General features: G+C 55.7%; 2 protein-coding genes across 2 annotated transcripts in view; both read left to right on the top strand.

Annotated features, from left to right (window-relative positions):
• The window catches only part of LOC140000122 (protein YIF1B-like), a 159,383-nt gene that overhangs the window by 133,007 nt on the left and 6,642 nt on the right, over positions 1-19,734 (top strand). The window lies entirely within an intron of this gene.
• LOC140000161 (uncharacterized) lies at positions 13,354-19,583 on the top strand. The gene is made up of 10 exons (XM_072029940.1): positions 13,354-13,475; positions 13,751-13,840; positions 13,929-14,033; positions 14,255-14,432; positions 15,158-15,264; positions 15,995-16,149; positions 16,511-16,649; positions 16,924-17,055; positions 17,234-17,410; positions 19,518-19,583. The coding sequence occupies exons 1-10, from the start codon at positions 13,404-13,406 to the stop codon at positions 19,581-19,583; spliced, it is 1,221 nt and encodes a 406-aa protein (XP_071886041.1). The 5' UTR covers positions 13,354-13,403.

Below are 19,734 nucleotides of genomic sequence, written 5' to 3'. Positions count from 1 at the left end.
CTATCCAAGACCTCTTCCTTTATGGGGCCTACCCAGTACTTAGGAAGAGTGGAACTCACAACCTGTATGCATAGCAGGTGCCTTCTTCTGGTCTATCACTGACACTGGCAGATGTGAGCCTAAAGGCACGTATCCCAGTCAAGAGTCAAGGGATGACCTGTTGGCTACTTCAGAAAGAGCTCAACTCACAATCCACTTCACAAATATTCCCTTAGGAATGGATTAGGAATTTCTGAAGCACCACCGACTTTGTGATACAACACCTACAAAACACATACTTTCTTTCAAAATCATTAGTTTCTGCTGCCCAAACTCCTCTTCCCGTCCCCAGATCTCACATCTCTCCTGGCCAGCCTTCTCCTAACCTCCCCATATCGGTCATCTGTTTGGGAGCAGGATTCTCATGACATTCATGATCTCAGGGTATCTGTCTCACCTCTGCTGGCTACTCTGTTACTGAGAAAGAAGCAGCTCCTAAGCCAGCATGGAGCACCCTGCACAAAGTGCCCAGCACCACCATAGAAGTGTGCTGCCTACAAATTTTGGTCCCCAAATGGCTGCTTTGGATCCAAGGTAACTTTTTCCCAGGCCCTTACACATGGTTCATTTTCCCCCAGGCATCTTGGCAGTGGCTCCCTCTGTACAGAAAACTGAAAACAGCCCTGAAGGATGACTTCAGGCAAATGCTGACACCTCTGACATGACAACCCCGATCCAAGACCTCTTCCTCTTTGGGGCCTACCAGGTACTTAGGAAGAGTGAATTGCATGAACTACATGCAAAGCAGGTAACCTGCACTTGCCTTTCAGGTACATTCAGAGAGATGAGCTTAATGGCACTGCTCCCAGCCAGGAGTCAAGCGATGACCTGTCAGCTACTTCAGAAAGAAGTCACTTCACACGCCATTAAACAGCCATTTGCTTCCAACTAGATTAGAAATTTCTGAGGCACGACTGACCCCTTATTAACATACCTACAAAACATTCTCTTTTTGGCCCTGGACCTGCCCAGGCAGTGATCTGGTTGTGACTCTTCCAGCCCAAGGCACTGCTGCTCAACTCCCAGCCTCTCTGATGCATGGGAGCCAGTTCTGTACCAGTCCAGTCAGGTGCTAGGCCAGGAGGGACCTTGCAGGCAATCTTCAAGGCCCGTGCCTGTTGGCGGTCTCTCAGCTCCTTGTGCACAGCAAAGATAACGCTCAAATCCAGAAGCCATGTGCCTGAAGCTGGCCTAGAACACACTCAGGGAAGGGCCCTCCCAGCCCCAGCCCCAGCCCCAGCCCCAGCCCCAGCTGGCGGTGCTGCTCTGCGGAGTGAGGGGGCTGTGGTGCCCAGGGCACAGGGACACTCTGCAGGGCCATGCTGGGCAGGCTGGGAGGCAGACCCAGCTCATGGGGTCACTGCCATTGCCCCAGGGCCGCAAGGAATCACGCGCCAGACTCCTTTGCTGGGGCTGTGTTGTGGTTTAACGTGGCCAGCAGGTAAGCACCACACAGCTTTTTGCTCACCCTCCCTCCTCCCTCTCTGGAATGGGGGAAAGAAATGAGAAAGTGAATCCTGTGGGTTGAGATAGAGACAGTTTATTAAGGAAGGAAAGGGGAGGGGAGGGGAGGGGAGGGGAGGGGAGGGGAGGGGAGGGGAGGGGAGGGGAGGGGAGGGGAGGGGAGGGGAGATATCATAACTTGTGGAAACAGACAGCTTTCCATCCGCTAGCCTTCTGTGACTCTGTACTGCAATTCCGTTCAACTGGTTACTCCTTTATTATCCAAACTCTCCTGCAACTCCTGATACTGCTAACTTGTCACAGATAGCACAATCACACGAAGGTTGAAACGTCTGCCTGCAGACATGAAAGGCTGACAGAATGGAGCATCTGACAGAATGGCTGACAGAATGGAGAATTGATGAACAGCATGACATGGAAGACAGACAGTTAGTGATGTGCTATACAACACAATTCTGAAAACAAGCACAACAGCCCCAAGATCAAAAAGATCAACATTGTGATCAGCAACTGTTAAAGCAACTGTTAAACTGATCTATTGCTTATAACAATTTACTTTTAAAATGCTCTGGTCCGATTTGTCATCTCAACCTTTGTGCTCCATGCTAGGCACCAAAAAGACTTGCAGTGGTTTGACCCAGGAGGCAGCTCAGCACTACAGATCTATTTATCCAATGCAATGAAGGAGAGAACTGGGAGAAAAAAAAAAAAGAAAAAAAAAAAGACACAAAAGGAGTAGGTTGTTATTGTTATTGTTACAGACACCAACAGAGTAAGGGCATGATATTTTTGTGTGCACATCAATGTGGGGGGGAGATGTGGGGGGAGGATTGGGAGGGACCGTGGGTGGGGCAAAGGGTCACGGGGATCTGGGGCAGTCATGTGTATAAGAAGCTATGCTACGCAGCAATAAATTGGCACTTGAGCTAGACACGGTGTGTCTGTCTCTGGTGTCCCTGCTTGGGGAGCAGACGTCCAGGCAGCCAAGTGATGTTGTCTCTCGGGCTGGGGTAGCACGGAGAGAGACAACAATCAAAAGACAGGAAAGGTGGCGGTGATTAATTGAAAAGTGTTGGACCTAAGCATGACGTATATGGTATGGAATTAGGGGTGGATATTGTCCTAGTTTTGGCTGCGATAGAGTTCATTTTTCTTCCTAGTAGCTGGTATGTTGCTGCCTTTCGTATTTACAGAATCACAGAACAGTTTGGGTAGGAAAGGACCTTAAAGATCACATAATTCCAACTCTCCTGCCATGGGCAGAGACATCTTCCGCTAGACCAGGTTGCTGAAAGCCCCATCCAACCTGGCCCTGCTTCCAGAGATGAGGCAGCCACAGCTTCTCTGGGCAGCCTGTTCCCGTACCTAATCATTCTCTGAGTAAACAACTTTCTAATATCTAATCCGGATCTACCCTCTTGCAGTTTAAAACCATTACCCCTAGTTACTGCTGGCTCATATTCAGCTGACTATCTACCAATATCCCCAGGAGCCTTTCTGCTGGGCGGCTTTCCACGCACTCTTCCCCCAGCTTGTGGCATTACATGGGGTTGTTGTGCCCAAGTGCAGGACCCGGCACTTTGCCTTGTTGAACTTCATCCAGTTGGCCTCAGCCCATGGGTGCAGCCTATCCATTTCCCTCTGCAGAGCCTTCCTACCCTCAAGGAGATCAACACTCTCTCTGAACTAGGTGTCATCTGCAAACTCACTGAGGGTGCACTTGATCCCCTTGTCCAGATCACTGATGGAGATATTGAAAAGAAGTGGCCCCAGTACTGGGCCCAGTGGGACACCACTAGTGACTGGCCTCCAGCTGCATTTAGCTCCATTCACCACAGCAATTTGGACCTGGCCACCCAGACAGTTTTCGACCCATTGATGCATACATCCATCCAGGCCTTGAGCCGCCAGTTCCTCTGGGAGAATGCTGTGGGAAATGGTTTCAAAAGCCTTACTGAGGTCTAGGTAGACCACGTCCACAGCCTTCCCCTTGTCCACTGAAAGCATAACCTTATCTTCAAAGGGGATCAGATTTGCCAAGCAGGACCTGGCGTTGATAAACTCATGATGACTGGGCCTGCTCACCTGCTTGTCCTGGAAGCGTTGCGTGATGGTACTCAAGACAATCTGCTCCATGAGCTTCCCCAGCACCAAGATCAGACTGACAGGCCTGTAGTTCCCCGGATCCTCCTTCCGGCCCTTCTTGTAGACAGACGTCACGTTTGCTAGTCACCGGGTGACTGGGACCTCCCCTGATAGCCAGGACTGCTGGTCAGTGATGGAAAGCAGCTTGGAGAGCACTTCAGCCAGCTCCCTCAGTAACAACGGGGGGATGCCATCTAGCCCCCTAGACTTGTGCACATCTGAGTGCAGTAGCAGTTTTCTCAACATTTCCTCATGAGAGCTTCATTCTGCTGAAGGTCCTTATCTACCAGCTCAGAGGGCTGAGTACTAGGGGAACAACTGGTCTTGCTGCTAAACACTGAGGTAAAGAATGCATTAAGTACCTCAGCCTTTTCCACATCTCTTCTAATTCTGTTTTCCCACATCCAATAAAGGATGAAGATTCTCTTTTCCCTCCCCTCCCCTCCCCTCCCTTCCCCTCTGCTCTCCTTTCATTATAAAAACCTTTCTTATTGTCTCTGACAGCAATAGATAGATTGATCTCCGCTAGGGTCTGGCCCTTCCAATTTTGTCCTTGCCCACCCTAACAACATTTAGGACACAGCTTCAGACAAAATGACAGCATACATGAGAAGCACAGAAAAGGTGGAATCTGGCAGCCTTCCATCCACCAGCCTTCTGTGAGTCTGTGCTGCAATTCTGTTCAACTGGTTACTCCTCTACTGTCCACAATATCTACTAACACCTCATTGATGCTATCTTGTGAGAGACAGCACAATCAGGGGGAGCCATCTTCCTGCAGAAATTAACAGATGAAAGAATGGAGCATCTGCCCAGGGGAACCTTGAGAAACTGCAGGATTTTGCCTACAGAAACCTCTTGACATTTACAAGAAGAAAAGCCTCATCCTGCACCAGAGGAAGAGGAACCCCACACATCAGGGCAGACTGGGACCCTGCTGAGTGAGCAGTGCCCAGGAGGAGGAGGGCCTGGGCACCACGAGGGATGCCATACGAGCTCACCAGGAGCTCACCAGGAACCAGGCCAACTTCCTACAGAGCTGCCTTATGAGGAGCATGGCCACCAAGAAAATGTAAGTTACCATGCTCGGCTCCGATCTGATGAGACACCACACAGCCAGCAGGGAAAGAGGTGCAGGTCTGTGAATCTCTTGGACAGCCTGGTGTGGAGAGGAGCAAGCACACTGGAAAGGCTGAAAGTCCCAACAGGCCTGAGGTCTGTGTGTCAATGGCTAGGGCTCTTGTCTCCGACAGCGAGGCCTATGAGGAGGCAGCTTCTTGTTAAAGCACCAGGGTCTCATTGCCTCCTCACCAGCCATGAACCAGGCAGGAGTCGTACCCTTCTCCTGCACTGGGCCATGGACATCCCCATCTCCTACTGCCCAGGAAGAGCCCTGAGCTCCTGTGTGAAGGGAAAGGGTCTCCCTTCCCAGGAGCCTGGGGTCAAAGCCTGTTTTTCAATACATCAGTGTCACCTTCACATTTGTCTACCTGTCCTCACTGCCTCCAGTGTTCTGCTCTAATGAGCTCCAAGGGAGGCTGTGTCAGTGCCAGCAGAGTCCCCCCTCAGGGGGACACTGCAGGAAACTTGCATCTGCCTTGGATTTCTTGAGAGATTTCTTCAACGCACTCTCAGTGCCTGAGGTTCATGGGCTCATCGCCAAAGCCTCCAGAGGGCTGATTCCAATGCCTCTGCTGCTGATCTGGGCTGGGCTCCTGGGACAGGGAGAGCTCCTGGCAAGAGGGCCCTGGTGCAGAGAGACAGCTCTGCCCAGGAGCAGCTCCTCTGCACAGCGCAGAAGGGCTGGGGGCTCGACCCCCATGGGGAGAGGAGAGGAGAGGAGAGAGGGGTTGGAGGCAGTTGGGAGTGGGAGGGTGCTGAGAGCTGCCTGCAGGAGAAACCTGCACAGCCCTTGACAAGGTAAGTCTCTGGCTGCAGGGCCATGCAGCTGCAGCTCCTGGAAGGGTCTCGTGCTGGGTCTTGTTTCTGGGAGGGCGGTGGGCAATGCAGTAGGCTGTGAGAGTCCTGCTGGATTGCACTGCGAGGTGAGGAAGTCTGGCAGAAGCCCCTTGGAGTGGCCTAAGCCAGGTGCCCCTGACACCCTAGAAGCCTCGAACACCCTGCTGGTGATGCAGGGCTCTCTGTCAGCTGCCCCATAGCTCCTGCTGCATGGAGGTGCCCCTTGGCAGGGCCCTGGTGGTGGCAGGGTGCTGCAGGGCAGCGCTGAGCACAGCCGCATGGGATGGGGTCTGTGAGCACAGGCGGGGGAAAGAAGAGTTTGGCCAAGATCAGCAGGAACAGAGTGGCCAAGAATCCTCTAGGTACAGCATGTTGTGTGCCTGGGATACTGGAATACCCCAGCGTGTGGATATTCACCTGTCTGTGGGGTGTTTTCCTGGGCTTCAGGCTGCTCTCCAGCAGGATGCAGCTCTCTCGTGGCATCCTTGTGGCATCCAGGCGTCCCAAGGAGAAGACACCTCCTTGCTAAGGCCATGTCCGTGCTGCTGGATGTCTGTCTGTGGGCAGCTGGAGTGAGGCCTCGGCAGCCCTGGCTAGGGGGGAAGAGCTGAGATCCTGCTCAGGCCCCCAGGGCCAAGGTAAGGATTCTGTCCAGCCTCACTCGGACTGGGGCTTCTCTGCTCTCAGCTGTCTCCGTTTTTTTCTCAGCGTAACACGAGTATGATCGGTGTCCTAAGCATTACAGGGGGAATTATAAGAAAATACAGCAAATAAAATCTCTCTTGCTCTACAGTGTGGTCGGATGAGTTGTTTGCAAAAAGACTGCATGGCTCATTGATCTGACAAGTGGACTGCACTTGAGTTTCCCCCACGGTCCTGCTTCCCTCCTGCTGCACAGCAGGAAGGACTCCTCTGGAGCCCACAGCAGCCCCTGCTCCCAGTGTCACACGCAGCCAGCACCACCCAGAGCTCAAGCAAGAGAGTTGCAGAAAGGTTCTCATGCAAAGAGAGAGGCTTATCTGCGGGCTTTCCAGGAGATGAAATAGGTTTTCCTCATTGAAGTCTGTTCTATTTTTTTTTTCTCCTCTTCAAAGATACCTGTGTCCAAAGTCAGCAAATGCCCAACAGCAGCTCTGTGAGCGAGTTCCTCCTGCTGGCATTCGCAGACACGCGCGAGCTGCGGCTCCTGCACTTCGTGCTCTTCCTGGGCATCTCCCTGGCTGCCCTCCTGGGCAACGGCCTCATCCTCACCGCCGTAGCCTGCGACCACCGCCTCCACACCCCCATGTACTTCTTCCTCCTCAACCTCGCCCTTCTCGACCTGGGCTGCATCTCCACCACTCTGCCCAAAGGCATGGCCAATGCCCTCTGGGACACCAGGGCCATCTCTTACCACGGGTGTGCTGCACAGGTCTTCTTTTTTGTCTTCTTGGTTGGAGCAGAGTATTCCCTCCTCACCGTCATGGCCTACGACCGCTACGTTGCCATCTGCAAGCCCCTGCACTACGGGAGCCTCCTGGGCAGCAGAGCTTGTGCCCAGATGGCAGCAGCTGCCTGGGGCAGTGGCTTTCTCAGTGCTGTCCTGCACACAGCCAATACATTTTCCCTGTCCCTCTGCCTTGGAAATGCAGTGGCCCAGTTCTTCTGTGAGATCCCCCAGATCCTCAAGCTCTCCTGCTCAGATGCCTACCTCAGGGAAGTTGCTGTACTCTTATTTACTCTTTCTTTAATCTTTGCTTGTTTTGTTTTCATTATGTTGTCCTATATACGGATTTTCAGGGCTGTGCTGAGGATTCCCTCTGAGAAGGACCAGCACAAAGCCTTTTCCACGTGCCTCCCTCATCTGGTTGTGGTCTCTCTGACTGTCAGCACTGGCATGTTTGCCTACCTGAAGCCCCCCTCCATCTCCTCTCCATCCCTGGACCTGTTGGTGGCCGCTCTATTCTCGGTGGTGGCTCCAGCAGTGAACCCCTTCATCTACAGCATGAGGAACAAGGACCTCAAGAATGCCTTGTGGAAACTGATGACTTGATTTGCTTTGGAAGCAATAATTTCACAGTCTGTTTCTGCAGATTACTCAGAATATCACTTACACAGAACAACCTATATTCCCTTTTTTGTTGTTTTTGTGTGTGTGAGTGTGTATTTTTAGTACTGGTATTACTTAGTTTTGTGTTTTGTTTTGTTTTTTTTCTTTTTTTTTTTTCAGGTTAGGTTGCCCAATAAAATGTCATTTTTGTCCCACTCCCAATTCTGTACGTGTGTTTAGTGTATGTACTGAGTCTCTGTCCATGTGGAATTATGGTCTCTGTGAACTTTTAACGAAATAAAACAGCCTACACTGCCTTCTTTGTCTGATGTCCTTCCTCTGAGACCTGGTCTGGCTCTGCTGGGGCAGTGCCCATTTGCAGAGGAAAAGAGTCCCATTCCAGCAGCACAGCCAGGGAGCACCAGCGCTTGGGGCATGCCAAGCTGCTCTCTTGCCTCTGCCGCCCTCTCCTGCTGGTGGGGCCAGGCCCGGCTGCTCCTGGAGCTTGGTGCCAGTGCTGTTGTGGGGCTGTGCTGGGACTGCTGGCAGGTTAATGTTTCTTGCAGAGGGAATTAGCATCTGCCAGCAGAGTCCAGGGTATTGGCCGGAGCAGCATGAGCCCATAAAACAGGTGGAGCCCGCAGAGCATGAGCCTGTGCAAGGTGAATTTAGCAGAGCTCAAGTGCTCAAGCTGCTGCCAACAGGCAGAGGAGAGCTCTGCAGCCCCAGGACACGCAGTAGCCCCAGCAAAGGAGGCTGGTGACTGATTCCTTGCAGCCTTGGGCAATGACAGTGACCCCATGAGCTGGGTCTGCCTCCCAGCCTGCCCAGCATGGCCCTGCAGAGTGTCCCCGTGCCCTGGGCACCACAGCCCCCTTGCTCTGCAGAGCAGCACCGCCAGCTCGGGCTGGGGCAGGGGCTGGGAGGGCGCTTCCCAGAGTGTCTTCTAGGCCAGCTTCAGGCACACAACATCTGCATGTCAGAGTGATCTTTGCTGTGTGCAAGGAGCTGAGAGACCAACAACAGTCATGGGGCTGGAACATTGCCTGCAAGGTCCCACCTGCCCTAGCACCTCCCAGAACTGGCACGGAACTGGTTCACATGCATCAGAGGGTCTGGGAGCCCAGCAGCAGTGCCATGGGCTTGAAGGATCACAATCAGATCACTTCTACCTGGGCAGGTCCTAGGCCAAAAAGGGGGTGTTTTGTAGGTATGATATTATGAGGCGGTGGTGCCTCAGAAATTCTAAGTCCAGCAGGAAGTGAATGGCTGTTAAATGGCCTTTGAGGTGGCTTCTTGGAGAAATAGCTGGCAGCTCATCCATTGACTCCTGGCTGGGATCTATGCCATTAGGCTCATATCTGCAAAAGTACCTGAAAGGCAAGCAGAAGGCACTTGCTGTGCCTGTAGTTTGTGAGATCCGCTCTTTCTGAGTACCTGGTAGGCCCCATAAAGGAAGAGGTCTTGGATAGGGCTTGTCATGTCAGAGGTGTCAGCTTTTGCCTGAAGTCATCCTTCAGGACTGCTTTCAGTTTTCAACACAGAGGGGGCCACTGCCTCCAAGACGCCTGGGGTAAACTGAACCATGCATGAGGGCCTGGAAAAAGTCACCCTGGCTGCATAGGAGCCATTCTATATCCAAAAGCTGGAGGCAGGAAACAAATTTTTAGGGTGGTACGGAGCTGCAGGGCACATTGTGCAGGGTGTTCCTGCAGCCTTTATGTTCTTTTCCATCCTGGCTTCGGTGCTGCGTCTGTCTTAAGAAAGGAGTAGCCAACAGAGGTAAGACAGACACTGTGAGATCATGAAAGCCATCAGAAAACTACCCCTAAGAAGATGACTGATATGGGGAGGTCAGAAGAAGCCTGGCCAGGAGAAATGTGAGATTTGGGAGAGAGAAGAGGCCAGCAGGAATCAATGATTTCTGGGAGGCTAGAAGGTTCAGGCAATGTTGATTCTGCTGTAGCACTGACTTAAAAGAGTCATGTAAAGACCTTGCCCTATTTTAACCAGCAACATTAATCCTTAAACCTAAATGCTACTGTACACACTGTCAGGAATCCACTACTCTAATGCCTGACCTCAACGCATCCCTTGAAGCCAAAATTCATCACATAGCCCCTTCCCCTTGTTTTTACTCTCTTAATCACTCTGATCCCTGACCTTAACACTAGCATTAAAATGCTCTTTTTAACCCTAGGAAACTGCTTGAGAGACCTAAACAAAACCCTAAACCACAAAGCTTGTCCATACCCTAAACACAGACCTGATACCCACATAAGAATACCAAAACATTCCCATTCAAACTTTGCTTAATCTTTAACCCAGTAAGGTGGGCCCTAGTCCCTAGTCATATACATGAACACCTAACACCCAAAACCCCTGTTCCTGTGCATTAACCTCCTCACCTTCAGCCCCTCTACTAAGCCTTAACTTTAGGCCCGTCATCCCTTGGGACAGGGCAGGAACCATGAGGTTGCTCTGCAGTCATGGCACTCAAAGCTGAATGTGAGGGGCCATGGATCTCATCAGATTGTGGGCCACAAGGAGGAGACAGGGGAGAATGCTCTGATGAGCTCAGCTCTGCCTCAGGAAGTCCTGCACCAGCAGGAGCAATGTGACTGTGGCAGTGACTGTAAGGTCACTTCTGTCTCTGCAGTTGATAGGGAAGCAGCAGGAACATGTCACAGAAAGGGACTGAGAGGTCACTTCAGTCTGTAGGTGGCAGGTCACCCTTGACTTAGAGCTGGGATCGGTACTTTTCGGCTGACATCTGCCAGTGGCCCTGGTAGGCCAGCAAAAGGCACCTGGCTGGCATGCTGACTGTGGGATCCCCTCTGCCTACATACCCAGGAGGACCCATGCAGAAAGAAGGCCCACATATGGGTTGTCCTGTCCCTTCTGCTTGAGTCCATGACTGGACAGCAGCAGGCCCATGGCTTGGAAGATGCTGGTGCGGTGACTTCTGTCTGGTTGGCTGACAGGCCGCAAGGAGCCTGATGGATTGGGATGCCTACTTTAGGAGGGGGTTCCACCCTGATGGAGCTTTCTTTTGTAGTAGAAAAGAGTAGGAGAGAAAAAACTGCCACAAAGTGCACTTTGGAATGTTGGTGCTGGCCACGAGGAGGAAGAACTGTCCCTCAGAGTGTCGTGCTGCGTTGCCAGAGGTCACCCAAAGAGCATCTGTGATCAGAGCATGGCTTTGTGTGAGAAGGAGCAGCTGGGGAGGGTTGATGAGACACTGGTGAAATGATGGAAATGCTGGGATGAGAGCAAGGTGGTGAACAGAGACGGGTGTCTACAGTCCTCAAAGAAATAGGTGAAAGTCATCAAAGTCAACAAAGTGCTCTGCCGGGCACTGCCCAGCCCAGCCTGGCCCCTGCCCACCTCTCCCCACCACCCTGCCCTCTCTCCAGCCCAGCCCAGCCCAGCAGCCCAGGCTGGGCTGGCCCCAGGGCAATGCCCTCCACAGGCTGCTGCAGGGCTCTGGGCACGGCCACCCCAGCCCCAGCCCCTCACAAGGCACCGCAGCTGCTGGGACAAAGTGTGGTGGTCTCACTCAGGTGGGCAGCCGAGCTCCACCACAACCGCTCTCTCACTCCCCCTCTCCTCAAAGAGGAAGGGGGAGAAAATACAACACAGAGAACTCGAGGTTTGAGATGAGAAAGGTTTAATTAAATGGAAAGGGAATGGGGAGGAAAAAAAAAAGAAACAAAAGAAACAATCAGTCCGCGCGGGAGCACGGAGAGAGGGAAAAAAAAATTATTCTCTACTTCCCATCAACGAGCGGTGTTCAGCCACGTCCTGGGAAGCAGGGCCTGAGGGTCCGAGCCACGGCTGCGCTCGCGTCAGGCAGCACCCTGGGGTGTCACCAAGTGACGTCACAATGGGTGCCCACCCAGCCCAGGCGCGTGTCACAGTGGCACCCATTGTGACGTCACTTGGTGACACCCCAGGGCTCCGCCTTATAAGAGCGCAGCCGTGGCTCGGACCCTCAGTGTCGGTGCACGGCAGTGACGGACAGGGCAGGAGCACAGGGCCTTCGAGGAGTCCCCGAGCATAGCCCACGTCCCACAATGCCGCAACCGCCCGCCCAGAGGAGCCGCCGGTTTCTATCTGAGAACTCTCCCACTCCAGAGGCTCCTTCTGAAGGGGATGAGGAGGGAGGCATGCCCCCCAGGCAGCCCAGGCTGGCCTGGCAGGAGACCTGGTCTTCTAGGGGCAGCAACCGGCCAGCAGAGGACAGCTTGCTGGCAGAGGACAGAACCCCAGTCGAGGCCTTTTTGCCGGCAGAGGACAGCAGCCCGGCAGAGGCCATTGCTCAGGCAGCGGGCAGCAGCCAGGTAGAGGAGAGCCAGGACGACGTACAGTGGCTGGATCCCAGTGAGTCAGGGTCTTCGGGATGGGGTGGGGAGGGTTGGGGACACAGAGACCCCTGCCTGACTCCAGGACTCCTTCCCTGGGTAAAGCGGCGCTTGGGCTGACGGGGCCGAGCTTCCTCCGCAGCACCACAGAATGCCAGGACGCTTTGGGCTGGGGGGGACCTCGGCGATCACGATGCTTCCCCCCAGTCCAGGCTGCCCAAAGCCCACCCAGCCTGGCCGTGGGCAGTGCCAGGGAGGGGGCACCGCAGCCTGCGCCAAGGCCTCACTGCCCTGGGCGTGAAGGAGAGAAATCCCTGCCTGGCCAAAAGAAACCTGCCCTCTTTGAGGTTAAGGCCGTCACCCCTTGTCCTGTCGCTGCAGTCCATGATGAAGATCCCCCCCCAGCTTTCCTGGAGGCCCCTTTGGGCACGGGGAGGCCGCAGCGAGGTCCCCCCGCAGCCTTCTCCAGGCTCCACAAGCCCAGCTCCCTCAGCCTCTCTTCCCAGCGGAGCTGCTGCAGCCTCTGGGCATCCCCGCGGCCTCCCCACGGCCTTCTGGGGCTGGGGCCCTTCCTCTCCTCACCCCTGCATTCAGCCCCTCTCTGCAGCACTCTTTGCTTTCCTCCTTTCCAGGTAAGGCATGGAAACTGTGCAGAGACAAGGCCGTGGAATTCATCAGGGTGTATGTCAGAGGCACAGAAAAGGTAATGGCAGCCGCTTGCATCACAGCTGTGCTCCTGGCGCTGCCCTCCAGGGGTCCCACACAGCCCCAGACCCCTCAAGGCTTTGGTCCTGCTGGCCATGGGTGTCCCCCTAATGCTCTGTTGGTGTCTTTGTGGCTGCCAGGACGACGAGGAGCAGAAGATGCTGTTCCTCAGCAAAATCTGCGATCTGTGCACATGTGTCACAGAGAGGGGTGTGCCGATGAACTTGCATGGCTTCTGCAGCAAACATAAGCTGGTGGAGAACATCATGGTGAGAGGATGCGCAGCGGGTTGGGGAAGGGGCAAGGCCCCCCGGCACCAGCCCCCTGGGAGGCGAGGGCTGGGGCAGCGCTGGCTCTGCTGCTGCTGGGTGCCGGCGGCTCCAAGGTCTCATCCTGCTTGTGCTCTGCAGGCGCTGCTGGAAAAGGAGCCCATGGACAGCTTGCGCACAGCATTCCGGCAGAAGGCCATGGAGACTGTCGCCCTCCTCAGGTGCGTGCCCAGCCCCTGGTGGCAATGTCCTGGTGGCCCTGAAGCTGGCAGGGAGGCTGCCCGTCCCTCCCAGGGATGCCTGGCCAAGGGAGGTCCGTGTCCTCCTTCATAAGCCTCGAGGCACTGCGTCCAACAGGCTCCTCTCTCTCTTTTCTTCAGCAACACCGTACCAACAGCACTGTGTGGCAAAAAGGAGAGTCTCCTAAACATGTGCTGCAAGAGCATCTTCTTTCTGCCTCCGGAGTCGGATGTGCCAGAGACAGGAGTGCTCTACGCCAAGGTATGTGCTGGGTGAGGTACCAGCACCCCCAGTCCTGCTGAGCTGCTGCCTTGCTTCCCCGTGCTGACACAACCAGAGACCAGTGCAGGGCCGGGGCCCAGATTTGCTTTCCCAGCCTCGCCCCTTCCCCGACCTGATCTTGTGCTGCAGGAGGTCTGCACGCAGTGGCTTTTTAGCCCCAAAGCCACCCCTGAACTCCCGAGGGGCTCAGAGCCAGCTCCTGGGGGTGAGGAGGGCCACAGAAATAATTCGATGCTCTTCTGTCCTCCCTGCAGACTATGGATGCCTTGGACACCATGCTGGAGGGCTTCGTACGCAACTGTCCCATCGCCAGTTTCAACATAGAGATGCAGAATATGTTGAAGGTTTGGCATTTGCAAAGAATTTCCAAAGAATCCTCTCAGGTCACATTTGCAGACCGCTGTCAACCCCCAGCAACTTCTCTCCTCGCAGGCGATGCTGGACTTTGCTGTCTCCAAAAACTCAGCTGTGCGTGAGAGCGCTGTGAAGGTGATTGAGAGGCTGATTACTTTCATCCGCTGGTATTTGGTGATCAAGGTAAGGCACAAGGAATTTTCCACCCTTTCCTGCATCCCAGAGCATCCTGCCATGCAAGGGTGCCTGCGAGGCAACCCTCAACGCACGTGAGTGCCTCAGAACCGTGAATCGAGGGTCTTTGTCCCTCCTTTGCCCCTGCTCTTCCCTCCCCAGGCCGTGCTCTCTCAGGGGCTGGCTCTGCCTCCACTAAGCCCTTTGTCTCTCCTCCCTTCCTCAAACAGATCTTAGGGAACTTTGAAAACTATGGCAACGATGAGCCCACAGATTTCAACCTGTGCATCCCCATCCTGGGCAAGCTGCTGGGCCACCTCTTGCTTTTCAGCAGTGGCGATGATTCCATGAGACACTCAGCTTTGGAAAGTCTTCATCGCATGTACTCAGTCGTCAGAGAAGGAAGAGGTAAGAAGGTGTGGTAGGCAATGTCCATCTGCACACAGACATCTGCTGGTTTGTCTGCCTGTTCTCCTGAGTATTGTGAAGGATTGTTTTTGTGCTTGGTGGAGGCTGCCCACAGAATTCTGCCAGGTTCCCTGGCCTCCTCTGCTCCTCACAGCAGCTTCCCGCAGCATTCTGGCTATCGTTTTCCGCAGAAGCTAGACGCTCACCTGCCGTCCAGGAGCAGTTCTCTGCTGCTGTCCTTCCCAACCCTCCCCAGATCACCTACCACGCTGTTTTGTGGTCTCCCCCAGTCTAAGCCATCAATCGATGAGCACTTCCCAAACCGCATCTTCCCCGAGGAGTGAACAGCAGAGCCAGCCGTGCATCACCAGGGATGGTGACGCCCTCCAGAATGCTCCCTGACTGTTTGCTCCCTGCCGTCTTAAAGGCAGGTGTCAGGGGGCTTCCTGCACATCCTGACCCCGAGCAGAAGGGGGTCTGTGACACGCTGCTACCCCCACGGCACCCAACGCCATTGCTTCTCCTCCTTCTGCATCATCCCTGAGGTCCCTCTCGCTCCCAGCACTCCTCACCTTGTGCTTTACATCCCTGCCCACCACTCTCCTCGCCGTGGGTCTGAGCCTCCCTCCTCAGCCATTCCTAGTGAAAGTGCTTTTCACCATTTGGCAAGCTTGTTGGCAAAGATGCTCTTCCCTACTGACTCTTCGCTGTTGCCCCCTGTTTAGAATGCATATTGAGAGCGGACATGGTAAATTATGCAGAGAGACACAAGAAATTGGAGCATGCAAAACTTCCATTTTCTATACCATCAACTCCGTGTGAAATTGCCAAGGTAATGAGCTCTGGCCTTGCTGGGGATCTTGTCCGCAGCATCAGCAGGCATCTCATGTGAGCAAAGGGGTCCAGAACCGGTGGGGCTGGCACGGCCTCACTCGCCCTGCTGAGAGGGTTCCTCTTGTCCCCAGGCTGGGGCTATGCGAAGGCTGCTCCCCTGTGTCCCGGCAGCAGCTCCAGCCCTCCTGGCCACCAGCAAGCCCTGGTTACCTGCAGGGCCAGCACTCTGGCCCCATATGCCCCATCCTCACCCGTTCCCCCGAGGGCCCTCTCTCCAGAGCTGCCCTTGCTGCTCAGCTAAGCAGCACCCTTGGGACACTCAGTGAGGCATGTCTTTGCTTCTCCTTCTTCCCACAGGGGTTTGGAGGATACCTCTTCCCTGCTGAGAGGCTGGACATCATCCTCACAGCCCTTGAAGCTTTACAAGACTCCAGCATCCATGACAAGAAGAGGGCCTGCAGCGTGCTGGACGCAGCCTTGGAGGTCCCTGACTACTGGCTGACAGATGTAAGTGGCCTGTGGCCATGGCCCTGCCCTTGAGCTCTTCCAGGCGTTGTTCCTCTCTCCTTCCCTGCCTCCCTCCCTGCCTCCCTCGCACATCGGGGTCTCTTGGGCTCCAGAAGCCACCTGAAGCCAGCAGAGAGCAATGGAAGGCGCCAAAGTTTGAGTGGCAGCTGTGGCAATGGCTGCGGTCTGCTGGCAACACCATTCCCACTTTGTCCCCCAAGGTGCCAACGATCGTGGAGTGCATCAGGAGAAACCTGGGCAGCATCCACACGGCATCGGCGCGGCAGTGCCTGGACTCCCTGCTTCTCCAGCTGACCAAAAAGATGCCCTGGAGAGAAGTCATGAACCTGCTGCAGTTCTCTCCGCCACGTGACAGGTCCTGGCCTTAACATCCTTGAGGGCTTGTTCCGCATCGGGAGATGCACCTGGAGACTCTCTGCTTGCCACACCAATGGCAAAGAGCAGGACATCCCCAAGGAGCACAGCCCTCCTTCCCACCAATGTGTTCCAGCCCTACTGGGCCAGCCAGGGCTGCAGCAGCCCAGCTGTCCAAGGCAGCCCAGAGTCCCCCTGCCCCCAGGGAACACCAGCTCAGCCCCCTCCTGCCTGCCCAGGCTGGGCCCTCAGTGCTCCCCAAGTCACAGAGGCTGCAGGACAGCCTGGGTCCTCTGGGGCTGGCCCAGTTTGTGGCCCTGCGACTGAGGCAGCCTCACTGACAGAGTATTCTGGGCTTGCAGCACTGACCTGGCCATGTGGGAGGTGATCCTGGCCATGCCGAAGACCTTGAATTGGGTTTTAAACTTCATGATGGGCTTCTTGCAGCTGTGCTACTGGTGCACCGCAGTCTCCGAAGACACCTGCATCCGTCGCTTGGCTGTGAGTTCCCAGATGAAACCTTGCTCCCAGCAGGGCCACGTGTGCCCCTTCAGGCACACAGGCACAGCCCTGTGCCCATCTACCCCCAAACTGCCAGCTCCCGCAGGACGTACGGACACATGGTCCCTGGGGCCGGCAAGCCCCCGTAGCTCCCCGCGCCTGGTGCCTCTTTGGTGCCAGCTGGCGCTGCCCCATCCCTGCCCAAAGGTGGGAGAAGAAGAGGCTGCAGGGAGCCCTGCAGGCCCTGCCAGGCTCTCACTGCTCTTTCTTGCAGATGCTGGCCCAGAATGAAAGTTATGAGTTTGGTAACCCGGTGCACCTCCAGAGCTACCTGAGGCACCCAAGCCCAGAGATGCGCTTTTTGGTTCTGAAAGGGCTCTGCACCGTGTCAGAGAGCCCTGAGAAGGTGAGCGGGCCATCGTCAAGCAAAGCCATGTTGGCAGCCTGGGGCTTTGCTCTTCTGCCCTCCCGTCCCTCCCCGCTGCCAGGAAGCAAGGCAGGAGGCTGGTGCTCAGGAACCAGAGCCCTTTGCCCAGGGTGGTCTCTCACTGCCTCACGGAAGGGAAATGGTGTCTTTCCTACAGGCAAGGGAAATTCAGGTCTTGCTGCCAGACATCCTGGAGGCCCTGCAGGACACCAACACAGACGTGGTGCTGAAGGCCCTGCTTGTGCTGAAAAACGTGATGGCTCATGTGGAGAGGAGGGAGGCCAGTGGCCCAGCTCTGCAGCTGGCTGAGAAGCTCCTGCCATTCTTTGACCACGTAAGTGTGCTGCGGGAGCCCGAGCCCTCAGCTGGGCCCCCTGTAACGAGGGCTGCCCTTCAGCCCGGCCCTGTGGGCAGCACTCAGGCAGGGCCTTCCCAGTCTCCTCGTCAGCCCAGGCGCTGGGGAGCTCTGCTTGGGCATGGCTGGTGCGGCTGGTGGCGAAAGTGGGGTGGCTGGCGGGCAGCCTGCGATGGCAACCGATTGCGTTGCCCTTCACGGGCACCAGGCCTTGCAGCTGCCCCTGAGCAGCTCCTCTGGGAAGGATCCAGCGCTGAAGCATCTCACAGTGCTGGGAGCTCCCTTCACATCAGCCATGCTAATGCTGAAATTCCTCCTGTCCTCCTCCCTGCCAGGCGTCCAGCCAGGTGCGGGAGCACTCCATCTGCCTCTTCCAAGCCGTGGTGGAGGCTGTGCTGCGGCAAAGGACGAAGAAAATGAAGAGGACAGTTCACAGGAGCCTTCTCCCACTCTACTTTCACATGAGAGACCAGAGTGAGAGCGTAGCAAAGGTACAGATCTCAGAGCTGAGCAGTTATGTGGGCAAGGGTGTGCTGATGCCACAGGGTTGCTCTGGGGGATCTCTGGCCGGCAGCATGAGCTGCCTCCGATGGTGGCTGTCCCGTGGCCTTGCCTTGGCCACTGAACCCAGTGCACGCTGCCCCCCACCACAGCCTCCCCTAACGCGCTGGGAAAGGCTCGCAGCCCTGCCAAGAGGAGGGGACAGAGGGTCTCCTTCCCAAGGCTGTGCTGCTACCTCCCAACCTCTGCTGCTCCGCAGGCCTCTGGGGAAGCTCTCGCCGTGACTGCAGAGTTTCTGCGATGCAAGGAGCTGAAGCGCTTGGCCCAGACAGAACAGACGTGGAGGATCGGGGAGTGCTTGGTAAGGACCCAACTTGGTTTGCCCCAGCTGGGCAAACGTGCCCGGCCAGAGCCCGCTGCCTGCAGCCGCATCCTCGCTCCCTTCCTGCCAGCACAGAGCCCCAGGGGGCTCTTCTGCAGGCCCCTCTGCCCTCCCTGCCCCCAGGATGCTGGAGGAGACCCTGGAGAGGGTGTGCAAGCCCCGTGACCCTGCGTTCTCTCTCTCTCCAGCTGCAGCAGGACAGAGGCAGAGTAGAAGAATACCTGCAGCAGAGCCAGCCCTACCTGCAGGCCACTCAGACCGACTTGCGACTTGAGGCCGTCAGATTCATTGGTGAGCCCAGCCCCTGGGTCCCTCTTGGGGCAGTCTTTGGCAGCCCCAGGCACTGCCCTGTTGCCCCCAGAGCCCCCCGACTGGGCCCTTGCTCCAGGGTGCAGGAGGGGGCACAGCCTGGCTGGCCAGGCCAGGGGCTGCGCTGCTGGGAGCGTGCTGGGGAGCGGGGCTCTGATGGGATCTCTGTGTCTAGGTCTTGCTGCGCGCTACTGCAAGGACCAGAGTGAGGAGAAGCTGAATGAAATCCTCAGAGGTGAGTGAGGGCAGTGGGGGGTGTGCTAGGGCTGGGGGGACAGCGGCAGAGGCCCCCGTGCCTTGCCCTGCTCCAGGGAAATGCTTCGGGGCGGAGGAGCAATGCAGCCATAGGAACGAGGGAGAGGAGACGGGGTAGCCTGTGGTGTCAGGGAATGGCCTCCCAGCCTGGAGCTGGGCAGTGCCGCTGAAAGGGTTGAGTGTCCCTGAGGAAGAGTCAGGGGAAAGGGCAGTAAGGCTGACAGAAGGTGGGAGCCTGTTGTAGAGCACGCAACCAGGACGAAGAGGGAGATGAGACAGCCTACAAGCAGCTAGGAGCAGGGTCACGATTGCTAGCCCTTGCTCTCATGGGGAAGCACAATAGCGAGAGGAAAGAGTCCAGGAGATTCCTGGAGTGTGTGAATCCTCCCAAGGGATGGAGGCAGGTGGTGAGGGAACCAGCTTGTGAAGGTGCCCCACTTGACCTGTGGTGCGCAGGTGGGGAAGGACTGGTGGCTGCATTTGGGACATTGCTGAGCAGCAGCTTTCAACGGATTCCTTTGTCCCTCCTGCTCCTCCTGGCCTGGGGAAGAGTCGAATGGGGCTGACATGGTCTGCAGGGGATGCCTGGGGATCTCTGCAACGAGTGGGTTTTCATCTCTGCTCTTCTTTCTTTTGCAGTCCTCCAGCCTTCATATAAAGACCCAGAACCCATGGTCCGTTCCCTGGCATTTCAAACCATCCTGATCCTGGCGTCAAGGCATAACGCAATGTCAGGACGGAGATTTCCACTGCCGTGGTGCCGCTAGCCCCGCAGCAGTCCTCAAAAGAGCAATATATATTTTAATAGAACTAGGTTGTTGTCTCGTTATTCCAGCAGCTCCTTCACAGTGACTCG

The sequence above is a fragment of the Anas platyrhynchos genome, chromosome 33, assembly GCF_047663525.1.
Source record: "Anas platyrhynchos isolate ZD024472 breed Pekin duck chromosome 33, IASCAAS_PekinDuck_T2T, whole genome shotgun sequence".
Classification (NCBI taxonomy): domain Eukaryota; kingdom Metazoa; phylum Chordata; class Aves; order Anseriformes; family Anatidae; genus Anas; species Anas platyrhynchos.
The sequence above is the reverse complement of the archived record's forward strand: the minus strand, read 5'-3'. Positions and strand labels throughout refer to the sequence as shown.